The sequence below is a fragment of the Centruroides sculpturatus genome, unplaced genomic scaffold (assembly GCF_000671375.1).
Source record: "Centruroides sculpturatus isolate CEXI.00-Female unplaced genomic scaffold, Cexi_2.0 scaffold115, whole genome shotgun sequence".
Lineage (NCBI taxonomy): Eukaryota > Metazoa > Arthropoda > Arachnida > Scorpiones > Buthidae > Centruroides > Centruroides sculpturatus.
Genome location: NW_019384545.1, coordinates 646,135 through 668,756, shown reverse-complemented (window position 1 = coordinate 668,756; position 22,622 = coordinate 646,135). Strand labels below are relative to the sequence as shown.

Below are 22,622 nucleotides of genomic sequence, written 5' to 3'. Positions count from 1 at the left end.
CATATACAAGTATTTTTTGTTGTTTTTTTTAAAATTAATTTTAATTTCAGTGAGTGACTGTATGCTTGATTAATTAACAATACTCAATGCATTCACTGCACTCTAACAGGAACATGCTATAATGAAATTTAAATTTGATTTAAAATTAATTTTTAATTCTATTTTCTTTGTTTATAACAATGGTAATAAGTAAATGAAAAATGTAAGTTCTGAAACACATTTATTATATAATAAATTTTGTTGTCTTCAAACTATTTAAACATTTTTAGAGGTTTAGTCTTGATAATTTTTAAATAGACTGTTTTTGCCATTTTATACAAACTATATCCAAACTAATAAAAGCATTCTGTAAACTAAAACATTAGCAATTAAAAATATTATTATTTTCTATAGGAAAATTTTTATACAGTTTTAGTAATGATTTAAGAATATTTGCTACTGCTAAAATCATAATAATTTATTTAACAGTTAATATTTTATAATGGTTTTTCAGTACTTTCTAAAATTTTTCTTATACTAATGTTTATATTTTTATAATTTTACAAATTTCTTCTGAAGTCTGCTATTTTAAATTACTTTACCATAATCATCTGATTTCATTTTATATAAACAAAGTCTAAAGCATCATGTTAGATAAAATTAATATAATTTATCAACAAAACAATCTACAAATTAATTTTAAGTTCAATATTAAAATTAAATGTAAAATTACAAGTTAATAAAATTCACAATAATAGTTTTCTTTTTCAAAATAAGATTAGTTTTTGTAACCTTATTTATATATTTTTGGATTTCCTATAAGTAACATATCAGTAATAATACTTGCTTGTTTTGCTTGAGGTGCACATAGCCATAGTTGTCCATCTTTTAATAGAAACCTATACAACAGAATAATTCAGAATAAATATGTACATTTTTTAAAATGTATTTATAACCTAATTACTACATTTAATAATTTATATACCATACATTTTTATGGGCATTACTCTTTACTGCTATGTCTTTCAGATACTTGTGGGTCTAATCCAGTGTTTCTCAACGGGGGCGATATTGCCCCCATGTGGGCGTTTTTCCATGTTGAGGGGCGATTTGTAACAATTTATATTTTGAGGGGCGAAAAACAATTTTCTGGGCGATATAGTAAAACATTATATTAAGATTAATTAGTTATTTTATTCGTTATATCATACAATAATTAAACAAATAACATTATACTAGTCACTAGTCTATTCAATGCAGTACGAATTTGGCGTTAGACCTGGCCCTCAGCATCAGAATTTTGAAGTGAAGGGGGCGATACTACGTTGAAGGGGGGCGACGATTTGTTAGAGGTTGAGAAACACTGGTCTAATCAATACAACAAATGAGATTTCCTTTTTTGTAAATATTTTTCTGTATTCATTCAAGCAAAAAATCTTTGTATATTTCTTATTTCATGCATTATTATAAAAACAGCAAACTGTAATCTTTTATTGCACAGTCTTTACAAAATCTATGAAATTTAATGCTTTTGAATTTAATATTAAAATATTAAATTCAGTAAGAAAAAAGTAGCTATCAAAGTATAATGAAGGATAAATGTTCAGCAATATAGCATTATTATTTATATTATTTATTTGTATAATGATCTCATAACATAAATTTCTAATTCACAAATAAAATATTCTATTTGATTCATATTAATTTACTATTTAATAAAGATGCACAATGTCGTCAAGAAAGTTTTCTATGTTCATAAACTGCCTAGTAAATTTGTCCATCCAAATGGCAGATTACATGATGTGACTAAATCAAACAGCTACTAAGAACAATATTTTATTGAATAAAAATTTAAAGTACACTACAAAACTTTTTTAATACATTAAGTACCATGCAATAAAACATTTATATGAACCTAGGACCAAACTTTTTTCAGTTTTAAATCATGACTAATGTATTTTACTTTCGCTATTTTAATGTTTGTCATCTGTTTTTGTGGAAAAAGTGTACTTTTGGAAGTGACTGTAGGTGGGCACAATATCCCACAGACAATTTTTGCTTACTTCGACCATGTGTCCACTGTGAACATCAAACACCAGTGGCTTTGATATCCAGGAAGAAAAAACACCTGTAAAATGTATTTTCTAGATCAAATCAAATTTACTTATTGAAGGAAGCTTTAGGGCAGAAACAGTGTGATCAAAAAGCGATTCATTATAAAAATTTCAGTTGGCAATATGATGCTACTCATGCCAGAAAACATGCCAAAAGTGAGCAAAATATGTTAAAAGTGTGATATTCGAATTCTGTCTCAGTTATTTTCAAACACAAAATGAAATATAAATACGAGGGCTATTTTTTAAATAAGGCCCGTTTTTTAATAAGAAGAAAAATACTGTAAATATCATTAATATATATTTTTTTCCATATTCTATATATTTTTATCTACTTTTCTATTAATACATAATTTCCATTTTTGTTCAAGCATTTGTCATACTGCTCAAAACATTTAAAAATTCCGACTTTAAAGAAATCTGCTGCCTGCCACCGGAAGACATTAGGCCACGCCACTTGTCTTGTATGGCACATTGGAGTTTTCTGAAGATCACAATAAGCATCAGAATTGATCGTTGGCATAAAATCCACTAACAAAGTCCCAGTCCCTTTCCTGTCCCAAAAGACAGTTGCCGTGATCTTTCATGCTGAAATCGAATAACAGATCATATCTTACAGTTGGCGGGCAACTCAATTTTCTTAAACATTACAAACTTCTACAGTTCAGCACACAGACAGACAAGACAACTGCAAACGGTCTCTAAACACATGCAAAGCATGCTGAAAGCAGATGCTCATGCACACTGCTGCAATTGCGCGTCATTCTCACTCTCATTCACAAACGGACTTTATTTAAAAAATAGCCCTCATATATTCAATTTCCATTAAATTAACGTGTCTTACTTTCTTCATCTGAGACATTTATTGTGTATTTCAAAAAATCTATTCTTTGGCAATGCTCTAATACCCAACCCAACACCAGCACTATATGCTTAAGGAACCAACACTATCACTGATAAGTAAAATACACAAAAGTCATGTCCACCAGGGTATGTAGCACTAAATCCAACAATGAAAATGCCCATGGGTGGTCATTTTATCTCTGTAGTAAGAGACCAAATGATCACCCATGATCATTTGGCACTCACAAGGAGAGAACATGGCTGATTATCCATCAATTTTGATCAGCTTGGACATAGTGAAAGTACATTAAAAAATGAGCGAATATGTGTCTGAGCTTTTCATCCAATGCACCCTGCAAATATTAATTTTTGATGTTTTAAAATTCAGAAGTTTATAGCAAATGGTTATAAGCCATAATAGACAATACATTCTACAAGAGCCACATATAATAGTCTGTTAAATGATCATTAATTAATGGTGGCTGCTGAACAGGTATCGTTCTGGCATTGATTTCTGAAAATTTTTAAATATTTTTTTTTTGTTTTTAGTTTTTTTACTTTTAATATTTTTTTAATTAGGCAAAAATTATAGAATTTTTGGATTTGCATATTTGATAAAATACTTGTATAAATAATCAGAAATAAATGACAGTGTATTTATTGTACATCTTATTGTTAGTTTTTAAACTTTACTATAATGGCTTACAATCTGCCAGATATATATATATATATATATATATATACACACACATACATATAATGTTTTTCTCCCATTCAAGAAATGAGACAATTCAAATGTGAATGCCCAGCATTTCTGTTTATAAAATGCATGATTTGTAAGAAACATAAATGTTTTGCATTTTATGATATACAGTAGATGCCTATAAAACGGGTTCCGGAATGGGGATTCGTATATAGTGGCGAAAAAATCATGACCGTATTTGTATAAACACACTAAAAAAACTCATATAATTAGGTAAAACGTCATCACCAACTCATGTCGTGACAGGATTGGTCGAATCTAGACCAATAGTGGATATTATGCAAACCGTTGAGTTTAAACAAGCATCGGACCTACTAAAAACCATTTATTATTTAACAGCCATAAAAATTATATTTATATTAATGATGTCTCCAAAGTTCAGCGAATTTTTCGCAAAAAAAAGTAATTTATCAGGAAACAGTGCCCGCCATTCGATGCACCGCTCCACGATGAAAACAAGCTTAAACAATGGCGTTGTCGAACGATGCACACTCGGTAAGTAATCCTACAATTTTTTGTTTATAGCATAGTTTATATGGATTATTCCCAAAAAATTATACGTGTTTTGGAAATGTTGAGTCAAATTAGTCTAGAATCGATTAACTTTATGGAAGAAAATCTTTCAAACAGCTGTAGTCCATAAACTGCATATGTGCCAGGCTGTAATTGGCTCATGTATTTAAGGACTCATAGAACATGAATTTCATAAAAAGTGGAACATATCTACCGTGTTATGGAAGGGTCAACTGTATATAATCCAACAAACTGATAATCAATTATTTGAAAGCAAAGAAAGTAATAACTTATTAACTTTAAATTTAAAATAGATATTTAACAAAGCAATAAAAGATTTCCATGTTGCCACAATGATGTAGACCAAATGCCCTCACTAGTAGATACTTCAGATCTCAATGCTTAATAGTTAAACATCAAATAATTTTAATGAATAAAATAAAATATGTAACAAATTCAACATTTTAAACAGCTTTCTTATGCATAATAATATCAAAGTGAAGCATGTGATATCACAGTCATGTGACAAAATATAAATTTTTTTAAAAAAATAAGCATTTAAAATATATTTGAAGCTTTATTCTTTTTATGAAATTTACACATTAAACTAATTAATTTCAAATAAAAATTATCATACAACACAAAAGATTCTAATAACAGACTAAATTATGGTATTATTAGTCATTTGACTGATCAAAAATTGCTGAAAATTTGATACACTTGATATATATATTCAAAGTTTTATAATCTTCTGTATATCTAGAGGTCAAGAGGTTTAATATGAGATGTCATTTACAAAATTGATCAATAGGAAGTGTTTGAACTAAGTGACTTTGTTTGCTTTTAAATATATAGATGCAGTTTGGTAACATATTTCAAAACAATTATAAGCAAACATTTCTTATGAAACACAATTGATAAAACTATTTTATTAAACATTAANTTAATTGGGAAATATCGTTGTAAAATGTTTTTTGACAAATTATATTTCATTATGCCTAGCTTCACGTATGTATTTACTTAGGTATACGTTGACATAGTAAATAATTGCAAAACCTGTCATCTGTTATTTTGGATACCTAAATAATACCATTGATATTTTCTAAAAAATAATTATGATTCCTTAAAATGACCTTATTTAGCTGAGTTTATGTGGAGAGAGCACTTCATAGGAAACGAGATTTTTAAAATATGTGAGTGTATTGAAATTAATTGACTAATAAGACTTCTTAAACTTATTTATATAATTTTTATCTTTATATTTTTGACATTTTATCCTGGGGGGAAATAATAGCATTGATATTTTCTGGGGGGAGATAATACCATTGATCCAAAAATTCTTTATTACAGCTTCACCCCAAGCATGGCATCTACAAAAAAAAAAAAAGAGAAGAGAAGTTGGCATTTGGAGTGCTGACTATCTTCGGATCGACATATTCATGCGAGCAAGCGTTCTCTTGCATGAATATAATTAAAAGTAAAGTAAGAAGCCAACTAAAAAATGAAAATTTAGAGTCGTGTTTGAAACTTAAAACAACAAGTTATGAGCCAAATTTATCCAAACTTTCTAAAACCATGCAAAGCCAACGCATCCATTGAATTTGTTTGCTCAATTGTTTGTTATTGAAGTACAAGTTAGTGTTGTAAGTAAATGTTTAATTGTAGTAATAATTTACTTAAATAATAAGTAATTATCTAATAATGCCATATATATATTATCTAATTTGTTGTGAAAAACACTACTTATATATGAATAAATAGATATTTTTTCTTATGAATAAATAGATTAGTTTTTTAATCAAAAAACTTTATTTATGCGAGTACTATTTATTGTTGGCAAGAAAAAATTTTGTGGCTCTTTAAAAATTTGAAATTTTGTAAATTGTAATTTTTGGCTCTTCCGACTCAAAAGGTTGCTGACCCCTGGTTTAGACTAATTCATTATATTAGGAAGGGAAAATGTTTTTGAGATGGGTTCGAAAAATAGTTTAGACCAGATATAGTTGCAGAAGTGGCCGCTTATTACAGTTGTTGTATGTTGTTTTGGACCAAAAATCGATGCCTGCAGTTGCATTACACAGGTGGTTGTTTAATACAAGTAACTTATACAAAGACTCTATGTATAAACTATTCCATGCCAGAAATTTTTGTCCATTTTGACAGGTGTCCATCGAATGCAGGTGGTTGCCTAAGCAGTTTTTACTGTTTATAATAAAAAAGTTTATCACATACATTGTGAACTTCAGTTAATACAATCAGTAATTATAACAGCAAAAGAACTCAAGATCATAATAATCTAAAAACCATTAAATTAATAAGAAGAAATGTCTATCACTCAAACCCTTAAATATAGATCCTAACATACCTAGAGTTTTAAAACATTATCTACCATATTTATACATTCCTTATGTCCACATTTCAATAGTTTCAACATATACAAGTATTTTTTGTTGTTTTTTTTAAAATTAATTTTAATTTCAGTGAGTGACTGTATGCTTGATTAATTAACAATACTCAATGCATTCACTGCACTCTAACAGGAACATGCTATAATGAAATTTAAATTTGATTTAAAATTAATTTTTAATTCTATTTTCTTTGTTTATAACAATGGTAATAAGTAAATGAAAAATGTAAGTTCTGAAACACATTTATTATATAATAAATTTTGTTGTCTTCAAACTATTTAAACATTTTTAGAGGTTTAGTCTTGATAATTTTTAAATAGACTGTTTTTGCCATTTTATACAAACTATATCCAAACTAATAAAAGCATTCTGTAAACTAAAACATTAGCAATTAAAAATATTATTATTTTCTATAGGAAAATTTTTATACAGTTTTAGTAATGATTTAAGAATATTTGCTACTGCTAAAATCATAATAATTTATTTAACAGTTAATATTTTATAATGGTTTTTCAGTACTTTCTAAAATTTTTCTTATACTAATGTTTATATTTTTATAATTTTACAAATTTCTTCTGAAGTCTGCTATTTTAAATTACTTTACCATAATCATCTGATTTCATTTTATATAAACAAAGTCTAAAGCATCATGTTAGATAAAATTAATATAATTTATCAACAAAACAATCTACAAATTAATTTTAAGTTCAATATTAAAATTAAATGTAAAATTACAAGTTAATAAAATTCACAATAATAGTTTTCTTTTTCAAAATAAGATTAGTTTTTGTAACCTTATTTATATATTTTTGGATTTCCTATAAGTAACATATCAGTAATAATACTTGCTTGTTTTGCTTGAGGTGCACATAGCCATAGTTGTCCATCTTTTAATAGAAACCTATACAACAGAATAATTCAGAATAAATATGTACATTTTTTAAAATGTATTTATAACCTAATTACTACATTTAATAATTTATATACCATACATTTTTATGGGCATTACTCTTTACTGCTATGTCTTTCAGATACTTGTGGGTCTAATCCAGTGTTTCTCAACGGGGGCGATATTGCCCCCATGTGGGCGTTTTTCCATGTTGAGGGGCGATTTGTAACAATTTATATTTTGAGGGGCGAAAAACAATTTTCTGGGCGATATAGTAAAACATTATATTAAGATTAATTAGTTATTTTATTCGTTATATCATACAATAATTAAACAAATAACATTATACTAGTCACTAGTCTATTCAACGCAGTACGAATTTGGCGTTAGACCTGGCCCTCAGCATCAGAATTTTGAAGTGAAGGGGGCGATACTACGTTGAAGGGGGGCGACGATTTGTTAGAGGTTGAGAAACACTGGTCTAATCAATACAACAAATGAGATTTCCTTTTTTGTAAATATTTTTCTGTATTCATTCAAGCAAAAAATCTTTGCATATTTCTTATTTCATGCATTATTATAAAAACAGCAAACTGTAATCTTTTATTGCACAGTCTTTACAAAATCTATGAAATTTAATGCTTTTGAATTTAATATTAAAATATTAAATTCAGTAAGAAAAAAGTAGCTATCAAAGTATAATGAAGGATAAATGTTCAGCAATATAGCATTATTATTTATATTATTTATTTGTATAATGATCTCATAACATAAATTTCTAATTCACAAATAAAATATTCTATTTGATTCATATTAATTTACTATTTAATAAAGATGCACAATGTCGTCAAGAAAGTTTTCTATGTTCATAAACTGCCTAGTAAATTTGTCCATCCAAATGGCAGATTACATGATGTGACTAAATCAAACAGCTACTAAGAACAATATTTTATTGAATAAAAATTTAAAGTACACTACAAAACTTTTTTAATACATTAAGTACCATGCAATAAAACATTTATATGAACCTAGGACCAAACTTTTTTCAGTTTTAAATCATGACTAATGTATTTTACTTTCGCTATTTTAATGTTTGTCATCTGTTTTTGTGGAAAAAGTGTACTTTTGGAAGTGACTGTAGGTGGGCACAATATCCCACAGACAATTTTTGCTTACTTCGACCATGTGTCCACTGTGAACATCAAACACCAGTGGCTTTGATATCCAGGAAGAAAAAACACCTGTAAAATGTATTTTCTAGATCAAATCAAATTTACTTATTGAAGGAAGCTTTAGGGCAGAAACAGTGTGATCAAAAAGCGATTCATTATAAAAATTTCAGTTGGCAATATGATGCTACTCATGCCAGAAAACATGCCAAAAGTGAGCAAAATATGTTAAAAGTGTGATATTCGAATTCTGTCTCAGTTATTTTCAAACACAAAATGAAATATAAATACGAGGGCTATTTTTTAAATAAGGCCCGTTTTTTAATAAGAAGAAAAATACTGTAAATATCATTAATATATATTTTTTTCCATATTCTATATATTTTTATCTACTTTTCTATTAATACATAATTTCCATTTTTGTTCAAGCATTTGTCATACTGCTCAAAACATTTAAAAATTCCGACTTTAAAGAAATCTGCTGCCTGCCACCGGAAGACATTAGGCCACGCCACTTGTCTTGTATGGCACATTGGAGTTTTCTGAAGATCACAATAAGCATCAGAATTGATCGTTGGCATAAAATCCACTAACAAAGTCCCAGTCCCTTTCCTGTCCCAAAAGACAGTTGCCGTGATCTTTCATGCTGAAATCGAATAACAGATCATATCTTACAGTTGGCGGGCAACTCAATTTTCTTAAACATTACAAACTTCTACAGTTCAGCACACAGACAGACAAGACAACTGCAAACGGTCTCTAAACACATGCAAAGCATGCTGAAAGCAGATGCTCATGCACACTGCTGCAATTGCGCGTCATTCTCACTCTCATTCACAAACGGACTTTATTTAAAAAATAGCCCTCATATATTCAATTTCCATTAAATTAACGTGTCTTACTTTCTTCATCTGAGACATTTATTGTGTATTTCAAAAAATCTATTCTTTGGCAATGCTCTAATACCCAACCCAACACCAGCACTATATGCTTAAGGAACCAACACTATCACTGATAAGTAAAATACACAAAAGTCATGTCCACCAGGGTATGTAGCACTAAATCCAACAATGAAAATGCCCATGGGTGGTCATTTTATCTCTGTAGTAAGAGACCAAATGATCACCCATGATCATTTGGCACTCACAAGGAGAGAACATGGCTGATTATCCATCAATTTTGATCAGCTTGGACATAGTGAAAGTACATTAAAAAATGAGCGAATATGTGTCTGAGCTTTTCATCCAATGCACCCTGCAAATATTAATTTTTGATGTTTTAAAATTCAGAAGTTTATAGCAAATGGTTATAAGCCATAATAGACAATACATTCTACAAGAGCCACATATAATAGTCTGTTAAATGATCATTAATTAATGGTGGCTGCTGAACAGGTATCGTTCTGGCATTGATTTCTGAAAATTTTTAAATATTTTTTTTTTGTTTTTAGTTTTTTTACTTTTAATATTTTTTTAATTAGGCAAAAATTATAGAATTTTTGGATTTGCATATTTGATAAAATACTTGTATAAATAATCAGAAATAAATGACAGTGTATTTATTGTACATCTTATTGTTAGTTTTTAAACTTTACTATAATGGCTTACAATCTGCCAGATATATATATATATATATATATATATACACACACATACATATAATGTTTTTCTCCCATTCAAGAAATGAGACAATTCAAATGTGAATGCCCAGCATTTCTGTTTATAAAATGCATGATTTGTAAGAAACATAAATGTTTTGCATTTTATGATATACAGTAGATGCCTATAAAACGGGTTCCGGAATGGGGATTCGTATATAGTGGCGAAAAAATCATGACCGTATTTGTATAAACACACTAAAAAAACTCATATAATTAGGTAAAACGTCATCACCAACTCATGTCGTGACAGGATTGGTCGAATCTAGACCAATAGTGGATATTATGCAAACCGTTGAGTTTAAACAAGCATCGGACCTACTAAAAACCATTTATTATTTAACAGCCATAAAAATTATATTTATATTAATGATGTCTCCAAAGTTCAGCGAATTTTTCGCAAAAAAAAGTAATTTATCAGGAAACAGTGCCCGCCATTCGATGCACCGCTCCACGATGAAAACAAGCTTAAACAATGGCGTTGTCGAACGATGCACACTCGGTAAGTAATCCTACAATTTTTTGTTTATAGCATAGTTTATATGGATTATTCCCAAAAAATTATACGTGTTTTGGAAATGTTGAGTCAAATTAGTCTAGAATCGATTAACTTTATGGAAGAAAATCTTTCAAACAGCTGTAGTCCATAAACTGCATATGTGCCAGGCTGTAATTGGCTCATGTATTTAAGGACTCATAGAACATGAATTTCATAAAAAGTGGAACATATCTACCGTGTTATGGGGGGTCAACTGTATATAATCCAACAAACTGATAATCAATTATTTGAAAGCAAAGAAAGTAATAACTTATTAACTTTAAATTTAAAATAGATATTTAACAAAGCAATAAAAGATTTCCATGTTGCCACAATGATGTAGACCAAATGCCCTCACTAGTAGATACTTCAGATCTCAATGCTTAATAGTTAAACATCAAATAATTTTAATGAATAAAATAAAATATGTAACAAATTCAACATTTTAAACAGCTTTCTTATGCATAATAATATCAAAGTGAAGCATGTGATATCACAGTCATGTGACAAAATATAAATTTTTTTAAAAAAATAAGCATTTAAAATATATTTGAAGCTTTATTCTTTTTATGAAATTTACACATTAAACTAATTAATTTCAAATAAAAATTATCATACAACACAAAAGATTCTAATAACAGACTAAATTATGGTATTATTAGTCATTTGACTGATCAAAAATTGCTGAAAATTTGATACACTTGATATATATATTCAAAGTTTTATAATCTTCTGTATATCTAGAGGTCAAGAGGTTTAATATGAGATGTCATTTACAAAATTGATCAATAGGAAGTGTTTGAACTAAGTGACTTTGTTTGCTTTTAAATATATAGATGCAGTTTGGTAACATATTTCAAAACAATTATAAGCAAACATTTCTTATGAAACACAATTGATAAAACTATTTTATTAAACATTAATTTATACTAAATTTATAAAAATAAATATATTTACTGTGAGAAATTAATGTAAATTTAAAGAAATTAAGATTAAAATAAAATTATGCAAAAAGTTGTTACCTTAAAAAATTTAAACGTTCCATAACTTGTTGCATATGACTATATCTGCTACTTGGAGAAATAGTATTTGGATCCAAATCTGGATATTCTAAATAATAAATTTTAGCATATATTATTTCATTCAATTATTATTATTACTATTTTTTCATTTAAAATTTTTTCATAATTTGGGAAATTACATAATAAGAGTTTTAAAACAGATTTTTAAAATTAAAAAAAAAAAAAAAAAATCAGTTATACAATTTGCATGTTATCAAATATTAAAACAAAATATATTGAGATATTTAATAAAAATTAAATAATTATTTCTTCATAAAAAATTTACATTGTAAGAAAAACTACAACTATAAAAAATATTTTATAAAAGTAATTTTTCTAATAATATAAATAGTATCATCAATAAGACTTAATACATATTGTAACTTAAGTTCAATTGATAACTGACATACCATCTAGAATAGTGTTCTCAATTGCCTCAAGTGTTCTATGAAAAAAGATTTTGAAGCTTTTATAACAAATATATTCCAATGTACTATAATATATTACTTTATTTGTACACAATTCCATGTTTCTATTTTATTCAATACCATAAAGTTTATTAGGTTATTGTTTCCTTGTTTTGTGAGACTAGTTAACATCAAATTGCTTATTGGTTTTTGAATATATTGATGCTAATGCTCTGCATAATAAAAAAAATATATAAATGGCATGTGCCTCAGAAAGGTTGAAAACCATTGATCTAGAGCAGGGGTCGCCAAAGTGGTTGATATAACATTATTGGGAGGGTTGATGAAAAGACTAAAACTTACAAATTTTGAACTGAATATTCCTAATCTTGCTAAGGATTATCAAGCTTATCTGTCTCATTGATTGTCAGTTACAAAAATGATTAACATATGTACAGTACAATGAATGTAAAATATGTAAAATTAAAAGATATATATTAAAATAGTAAGAGCTTTTTTTTACTTCTAACAAACTTTTTGGTGGGAGTCGATGCAAGATTTCAAAAAGTTGTAGGGTGTCAACGATCAAAAAAGTTTGACGACCCCTGATCTAGAGGAATGCAAAACATATTTGGATATGCTGTACAATACTAATAATTAAAGCAAATTATAAATGTTATAGAGAGTAACAATAGTGATATTTTGCAATTAATAAATAGCATTCTATTCAGTAGCCTGCTTTATATGATTTTGTATTTATATGTTCTTGTTAATGAAATGTCATGTCTAAAACTATTATTTACAATACAATATTAACAGAACACTAACAATTATTACACTTTATAAATTTTAAAATCATACAAAATTATATTAATAAAGCTTTTAATATTATATTAATGCAATACACTGGAACTGAATAAACTATCAGCTTATCCTAACAAAAACAAAATCATCAATATTGCAAGTGTCTTTAAATTTTTTATTTTATATTCATCATTAAGATTTGCAATTTCAGTATATAATTACAATAAAAATTGATAGTATTATGATATTTTACATTTTAGATAATTAAATGTTAATATGAAAACTAACTAACTTAATCTTGCTTAATTCAAGAATAATTAAAGTTAAGCACAAGTATTCAAGATAAGTCCATGGTAAAAATCTTCTCATTTCTTCTGTTTTATCACAATATTTATTATAAGATATTTTATTTTCAAAATATTTTTAAAGTGTTAAAATAAAATAACATATTTTATTTTAACACTTTAAAACTAGCCATCAACCTGAAGAGGTTTCTTTGTTGACCATGTGTTACTGCAAACAACACCTTGCATGGGTGAGGAAAATTGTCAGTGGACCCTGGACATGTGGAAGAAAGTTGTCTGGAGTGATGAGTCCAGTTTCATGCTGAACCACACTGATGGCCACATCTGAATCTAGTGTAAACAGCATGAAGCCATATCCCCTGGTTGCACAGTTGGATTCAACAAGCTGGTGGTGGGGTTATCATGGTCTGGGAATATTCTCTTGGCAAGGACTAGGACCATTGCTTGTCATTCCACAATCCTTAAATGGTGAATGATACAAGGACCTGTTAGGAAATCATCCACATCCATATCTCCATGCTATGTTTCCTGACATAAGATATCATGTTTCAACATAATAATGCACATGTCATCAGACAAGAATGGTTGGAAAAACACTGCAATGAATTTCATGCCCTGTATTTGCCCCCAAACTCACTAGTCTGCAATATTATTGAACACGATTGAGATATGATGGAATGTGTGGTGAGATTGTCACTCACTCCTCTGCAAAATGTACACCAACTGATAAAACTGATTGAGGCATATGTCCAGTTAGGAATAGAGGATGTTTGGCATCTTATAGCATCCATCCTGGGTGTTTGCAAACCATGATCACTGAGAAAGGTGGATCAACCCATTATTAGGAAGGTGTTCCTAATTTAGTGATCATTCAGTGTATAACATATACACATATTATCATAATTGTGATTTTTCATTAAAGACACGTATTTCCTTCTGTACAGCTCTCTCAATCTGTATTCAGCAATTTTACTTATTTTAACACTTCTGGATTATTTTAGTACATTTGCTATCAAAAATAATAAAATTAAATAACCCTAGTTGATTAAGACATGAAAAAACATAATATAACTAATATATAATGTATATATTATTTGAAGCACCAAGATAGAAGCATCACTACTGATACTTCTAACAAATAAAGGACTGAGTGGAAAATGGCAAATCCCACAAAAATACAAAAAATCAATTACTAACAAATTTGGATTTATGCATCATCAATCCATCTTCCAAGAAACTTTCATGGTACAGTTGCATGCTCTACAGGTTGTACATTCGCATTAATAAAGCACTGTACATTAAAATGGTGGTGAGTTAAAACACAAATTTTCCTTTTTCTTGAATACTTCTTAATGTGGGATATACCATTTTTCCATTCAACCCTTTTAATGAAAGTATGCAAGTATGATGTTTATATCAATCAATCCTTTTTATTTTCGATATAACAGCTATGTATCAGCAGTCAAATATTCTCTTTTCAACCAAATAAACACTTTCTGTAATTCCATTCCAACAGATGTCTTGGAACAAATGGTTTGATCTGTTGTTTCCAAAATCCTTTATCTTGGAATCCATAAAATTGAGAGTCAACAGTATTTGAATAATAAATGTTTTGTAAAGTAACTAAAAGTTGCTATATTAACCAAAAATTTTGAATTAAATTATGTTGATTGAATTGGATTTTTTATTTACTAAATCATCAATTTATAGTAAAATAACTTTACACTGAAAATTTTAATGCATCAAAATTCTTACTTCTGAAATATAAGCTATTAGCTTTTTCACGTACATATAAAAAAATTAAATTTAGTAAATCATAATTACCTTTAGCAATTAAGTGAGCTTTCTTCATATAAGCTGTGAGATTATCAGCCACTAAAATAACTAAAGAATGTTGTTGTTGCAATCTACTAATAATTTGATGTCTACACAATATATGAGGTGATCTCTGAGGGTGATTAAAATTTGGAGGTGTTTCTGAATATAAACAGCAAATTTCTTTAATTTGTTTCAAAGCTGGAAGGACCCATTTATCTCCTTTTAATTCTTCTACACATCTATCTAACCAATGAGTTTTTTGAGCATCTCGGTCCTACATAAATAGTTTTACCATAAATATTTAAATGCATAAAACAAGATTATATTTTTAATAATCAACTGTAACACTTTGGTCTCACTTGAGAACAACTGTAGTCCAATATTTTAACATGTGCAGAAAGAGCTTGGTCCATAATATCTGTTGGAACATCATCACTGTGGGCCAAATTCCACAATAAATTCAAAACCTATATTTAAATTTATAGAATTAATTAAAAAATTTACATAATTTTCAAAAATAATTTAAAATTTACAATAAAATCATAATTATACAAACTAAAGTTATCAAAATTTATTTAAACATTGGGTTAATCCAAAAGTATTTTTCAATGTTTGTACTCCTATTTTAAACCTTTTATTGTACCTACATCTCAAATTATTTGTTATGATTACTTTATAATTTTCAGTAATATTTAGAAAAGTAAGTCAGTATATATCTTTTAAAGTTTATAAAATGTAGGTGTAAAACAGATAATTTGAAGAAGCATTTATGATATACTAGCTTACCCGTCGCGCATTGCTGCGATCTCAGAAGAAAGGAAATTCAAGCAAACTCGTTATGATAAAATTCAATTTACATTTTATCATTTTCATTGAAACTTATTATTATTATTCATTTTCATCAGGAAAACATTTCAAAGTGTCGTTTCAATTTTATTTATTTATTGGAGTGCTTTGTGGATACACGATATTTTTTGTTTTTCCGTCTGGTACATACACGAATAAATCAAAAGGTTTTCCGACGCATGAGTTGGCCACATACAGTTGTCCAAGCGAGAAGCACGGATTCTTTAAATTTAGCCCACATACTCGCAGAGATTGTTAGAAGTGCGATATTCCCCATTTTTATATATATTTTTTAATCCTTCATAATTTTGAATATTTAATTGCTCCTCCCTCTCTTCCTTGGCGTGTTGTGAAATTTCTCATAGTTGGATAATAAACTGTTTTATTGTAATTTGTCTTTTTAAATTATTTTGAGTTGATATTAAAATTTGGAAAAGGGGGATCCCTAGATCGGTAAAATAGGCGAATTTCCTTCTACAACTTCGGTTGTTGTTCATGATACAGTTAAGGCTTTAACAAAGTTCGAGCGATTACATAATTAGCAAAAAAAAAGATGAAATAAAGTGATTAAACAAAAATTATAACAAATATCGTAAATAATAAATGCATATATAGAGATATTTTTTGGAGGGGGGAAATGATCTTCACAATTTGAAATCGAATGAACACACTGTGCTCAAATGCTCGTGTAAACGCACACCATCTATCGTAGGGTAAATGCCAGAAACCTTCGCGGGAGTGTATTAAAAAAAAAAACTTCCCAAAGCTTCATGGCAATTGTACTATGCCACAAACCTTCGCTGGAGTATATTAAACAACTTCCCAAAGTTTCACGGCAATTGGATAAACGGTGTGGTAATGCATGAAGGACACACACACATACATTCATTTTTATATATATAGATTATTCACTGGCCTGTAAGCATTAATACAATTCAGTTCACTGGGCACAGCATTAATATCATCAATTAAACTATATTCCACAACCACAGTGCACTTATTGTATAGTAAATTATATCACATGCAAGCACATAGTGCACACTGTTCATGTCTAACGATTAAGATTGAATGATGATTGAAATTAATAAATCATCATACAGATATAAATAGAAATGAGGATAATACATATCTTATGTCTTTTAGAACAGCTTATTAATGCCAGGATTTATTGGCTTGGCCAAAACAAAACTGACATTTGTTCAGTAGAAAAAACCTTACAATAACGCCTGTCTAGAAGAGTGAACTCATTTCAAAAACTTATTTATATCTCTGTATTTCCATACTCTGTCCAGCAGTTAGGAAAGATTTAATGGAGTTACAGTTAAATGAAGAGATAGTGCAAAATAGTTTGAAGAACTAGAATGTCAAGACCCAATTCCTCTGTGAGGGGAAAGGAATGAATGCCAACAATGATTAAAATCAATTAAACAATTAAAAATATTATATACAGTGTGAGGCCCGAGTGATACTTGAGCTAACATGTTAAAAATATCATAAAGGTGTCAAATCAAGGGATCGGGCTTTGATTCTAATGTTCGTAAAAATTGGAAGAAAAACCTAAATAAAATCAGGAAATAATAAAATTATTAATCGAGAAAAAAAAAAGTTTTTAAATAACCTTAAAAGGAGATGCAGCGCTGATATTTTGTCAGACTTATAAGAATTTGAAACAATTAAATACGAGCAGGAGTTTCAAGGTGCAATTAATTTCTCTTGATTGGATTAAAACACAGTATCAAATTAAACCTTTGGTAGCCTGAAATGGTCTGTCACCTGCTTAGATACAGGAAACCGACCAATCAAAAGCTAGAGATCCGGGGAAGCGAATATCTTAAAAAACTTGGATCTCAAAGACAAAGACAGACTTTTTCCATGCTTCTCCTAGTGAAGTTAACTGTAGAGACCTCTTCCAGATTTCTCCAGCCTCTGATAGTGTGAACCACTGTTCAGACTTTCCCCAGCTAACAACTGTAGTCAACTGTCCAGACTTTTCCCTGCCTCCATGAGTGAACACCATCCTGTTTGAACTTTGGGCTATCACCCTTCGTCACAACCTCCCACACCATTGAGCATCGACTGACTGCCCCGAGGCCAACAACTGAACAGTCCAGAGCCACCAGAAGACAAAAACACTCTAGATTGTAAGACTTAGTATAAATAAACGGGTTTGTTTGTCACTGTAGCTATTTGCCTCACTTTCCTTCATCCCACATATGATAAGTCCTGACATTTGGATACTGCCAATTCGGTGACCCTCACAACAGTAAAAGTTGTTAATCTGATACCATTTGAAATTAGGTGATTATACAGAATTGATTGATAATAATCTGGCAGGCCAGTATTCTGCAAATTGAAATTTATTTGGATGTGACTTCTAAAAACCGCAAATGAAAAATCCAGGCAAAGATGAGGTGCAGCAATGCACACTGCTACATGACAGGATAGCAACTATAGGATCAACAGCAATATGATAAAGAAAAAGGACTCAATTTGTTACAGTATCTTGTTTGTGTTGAATTGAATGCTTTCACTGGTACAAAATATACAGCATATCTGCAAAATTCAGATCACAAATAACCTATAAAATTTTGTACATGCAAATTTTTAAAATATGAATGTTGAAAATACAAAAATATCCGGTAATCAGACATTTTCAATAACTTGACACAACTCTGGTCCCATAGGTGCCAGATTAATAAACTTCTACTGTATATTATGCTGTATTTGATTCACAATTTTCAAATATACATTTTTAAGTTTCAAGCTGAATTTTTAAAGTGACTTCTGTTCCCCTCTCTAGTATATANTTTTTTAATAAGAAGAAAAATACTGTAAATATCATTAATATATATTTTTTTCCATATTCTATATATTTTTATCTACTTTTCTATTAATACATAATTTCCATTTTTGTTCAAGCATTTGTCATACTGCTCAAAACATTTAAAAATTCCGACTTTAAAGAAATCTGCTGCCTGCCACCGGAAGACATTAGGCCACGCCACTTGTCTTGTATGGCACATTGGAGTTTTCTGAAGATCACAATAAGCATCAGAATTGATCGTTGGCATAAAATCCACTAACAAAGTCCCAGTCCCTTTCCTGTCCCAAAAGACAGTTGCCGTGATCTTTCATGCTGAAATCGAATAACAGATCATATCTTACAGTTGGCGGGCAACTCAATTTTCTTAAACATTACAAACTTCTACAGTTCAGCACACAGACAGACAAGACAACTGCAAACGGTCTCTAAACACATGCAAAGCATGCTGAAAGCAGATGCTCATGCACACTGCTGCAATTGCGCGTCATTCTCACTCTCATTCACAAACGGACTTTATTTAAAAAATAGCCCTCATATATTCAATTTCCATTAAATTAACGTGTCTTACTTTCTTCATCTGAGACATTTATTGTGTATTTCAAAAAATCTATTCTTTGGCAATGCTCTAATACCCAACCCAACACCAGCACTATATGCTTAAGGAACCAACACTATCACTGATAAGTAAAATACACAAAAGTCATGTCCACCAGGGTATGTAGCACTAAATCCAACAATGAAAATGCCCATGGGTGGTCATTTTATCTCTGTAGTAAGAGACCAAATGATCACCCATGATCATTTGGCACTCACAAGGAGAGAACATGGCTGATTATCCATCAATTTTGATCAGCTTGGACATAGTGAAAGTACATTAAAAAATGAGCGAATATGTGTCTGAGCTTTTCATCCAATGCACCCTGCAAATATTAATTTTTGATGTTTTAAAATTCAGAAGTTTATAGCAAATGGTTATAAGCCATAATAGACAATACATTCTACAAGAGCCACATATAATAGTCTGTTAAATGATCATTAATTAATGGTGGCTGCTGAACAGGTATCGTTCTGGCATTGATTTCTGAAAATTTTTAAATATTTTTTTTTTGTTTTTAGTTTTTTTACTTTTAATATTTTTTTAATTAGGCAAAAATTATAGAATTTTTGGATTTGCATATTTGATAAAATACTTGTATAAATAATCAGAAATAAATGACAGTGTATTTATTGTACATCTTATTGTTAGTTTTTAAACTTTACTATAATGGCTTACAATCTGCCAGATATATATATATATATATATATATATACACACACATACATATAATGTTTTTCTCCCATTCAAGAAATGAGACAATTCAAATGTGAATGCCCAGCATTTCTGTTTATAAAATGCATGATTTGTAAGAAACATAAATGTTTTGCATTTTATGATATACAGTAGATGCCTATAAAACGGGTTCCGGAATGGGGATTCGTATATAGTGGCGAAAAAATCATGACCGTATTTGTATAAACACACTAAAAAAACTCATATAATTAGGTAAAACGTCATCACCAACTCATGTCGTGACAGGATTGGTCGAATCTAGACCAATAGTGGATATTATGCAAACCGTTGAGTTTAAACAAGCATCGGACCTACTAAAAACCATTTATTATTTAACAGCCATAAAAATTATATTTATATTAATGATGTCTCCAAAGTTCAGCGAATTTTTCGCAAAAAAAAGTAATTTATCAGGAAACAGTGCCCGCCATTCGATGCACCGCTCCACGATGAAAACAAGCTTAAACAATGGCGTTGTCGAACGATGCACACTCGGTAAGTAATCCTACAATTTTTTGTTTATAGCATAGTTTATATGGATTATTCCCAAAAAATTATACGTGTTTTGGAAATGTTGAGTCAAATTAGTCTAGAATCGATTAACTTTATGGAAGAAAATCTTTCAAACAGCTGTAGTCCATAAACTGCATATGTGCCAGGCTGTAATTGGCTCATGTATTTAAGGACTCATAGAACATGAATTTCATAAAAAGTGGAACATATCTACCGTGTTATGGGGGGGTCAACTGTATATAATCCAACAAACTGATAATCAATTATTTGAAAGCAAAGAAAGTAATAACTTATTAACTTTAAATTTAAAATAGATATTTAACAAAGCAATAAAAGATTTCCATGTTGCCACAATGATGTAGACCAAATGCCCTCACTAGTAGATACTTCAGATCTCAATGCTTAATAGTTAAACATCAAATAATTTTAATGAATAAAATAAAATATGTAACAAATTCAACATTTTAAACAGCTTTCTTATGCATAATAATATCAAAGTGAAGCATGTGATATCACAGTCATGTGACAAAATATAAATTTTTTTAAAAAAATAAGCATTTAAAATATATTTGAAGCTTTATTCTTTTTATGAAATTTACACATTAAACTAATTAATTTCAAATAAAAATTATCATACAACACAAAAGATTCTAATAACAGACTAAATTATGGTATTATTAGTCATTTGACTGATCAAAAATTGCTGAAAATTTGATACACTTGATATATATATTCAAAGTTTTATAATCTTCTGTATATCTAGAGGTCAAGAGGTTTAATATGAGATGTCATTTACAAAATTGATCAATAGGAAGTGTTTGAACTAAGTGACTTTGTTTGCTTTTAAATATATAGATGCAGTTTGGTAACATATTTCAAAACAATTATAAGCAAACATTTCTTATGAAACACAATTGATAAAACTATTTTATTAAACATTAATTTATACTAAATTTATAAAAATAAATATATTTACTGTGAGAAATTAATGTAAATTTAAAGAAATTAAGATTAAAATAAAATTATGCAAAAAGTTGTTACCTTAAAAAATTTAAACGTTCCATAACTTGTTGCATATGACTATATCTGCTACTTGGAGAAATAGTATTTGGATCCAAATCTGGATATTCTAAATAATAAATTTTAGCATATATTATTTCATTCAATTATTATTATTACTATTTTTTCATTTAAAATTTTTTCATAATTTGGGAAATTACATAATAAGAGTTTTAAAACAGATTTTTAAAATTAAAAAAAAAAAAAAAAAATCAGTTATACAATTTGCATGTTATCAAATATTAAAACAAAATATATTGAGATATTTAATAAAAATTAAATAATTATTTCTTCATAAAAAATTTACATTGTAAGAAAAACTACAACTATAAAAAATATTTTATAAAAGTAATTTTTCTAATAATATAAATAGTATCATCAATAAGACTTAATACATATTGTAACTTAAGTTCAATTGATAACTGACATACCATCTAGAATAGTGTTCTCAATTGCCTCAAGTGTTCTATGAAAAAAGATTTTGAAGCTTTTATAACAAATATATTCCAATGTACTATAATATATTACTTTATTTGTACACAATTCCATGTTTCTATTTTATTCAATACCATAAAGTTTATTAGGTTATTGTTTCCTTGTTTTGTGAGACTAGTTAACATCAAATTGCTTATTGGTTTTTGAATATATTGATGCTAATGCTCTGCATAATAAAAAAAATATATAAATGGCATGTGCCTCAGAAAGGTTGAAAACCATTGATCTAGAGCAGGGGTCGCCAAAGTGGTTGATATAACATTATTGGGAGGGTTGATGAAAAGACT

At 28.8% G+C, this 22,622-nt stretch overlaps 1 protein-coding gene across 2 annotated transcripts in view; it reads right to left on the bottom strand.

Annotated features, from left to right (window-relative positions):
* LOC111623475 (probable ubiquitin carboxyl-terminal hydrolase FAF-X) overlaps positions 1 to 22,622 on the bottom strand; it is a 274,716-nt gene that overhangs the window by 132,321 nt on the left and 119,773 nt on the right. For both annotated transcript variants that reach the window (XM_023366062.1, XM_023366060.1), the window contains 4 exons: positions 15,628 to 15,735; positions 15,275 to 15,542; positions 11,896 to 11,983; positions 7,470 to 7,521 (listed from right to left, as the gene is read on the bottom strand). In XM_023366062.1, the coding sequence (XP_023221830.1) occupies positions 7,470 to 7,521; positions 11,896 to 11,983; positions 15,275 to 15,542; positions 15,628 to 15,735 (516 nt within the window). The remainder of the gene's footprint in view (positions 1 to 7,469; positions 7,522 to 11,895; positions 11,984 to 15,274; positions 15,543 to 15,627; positions 15,736 to 22,622) is intronic.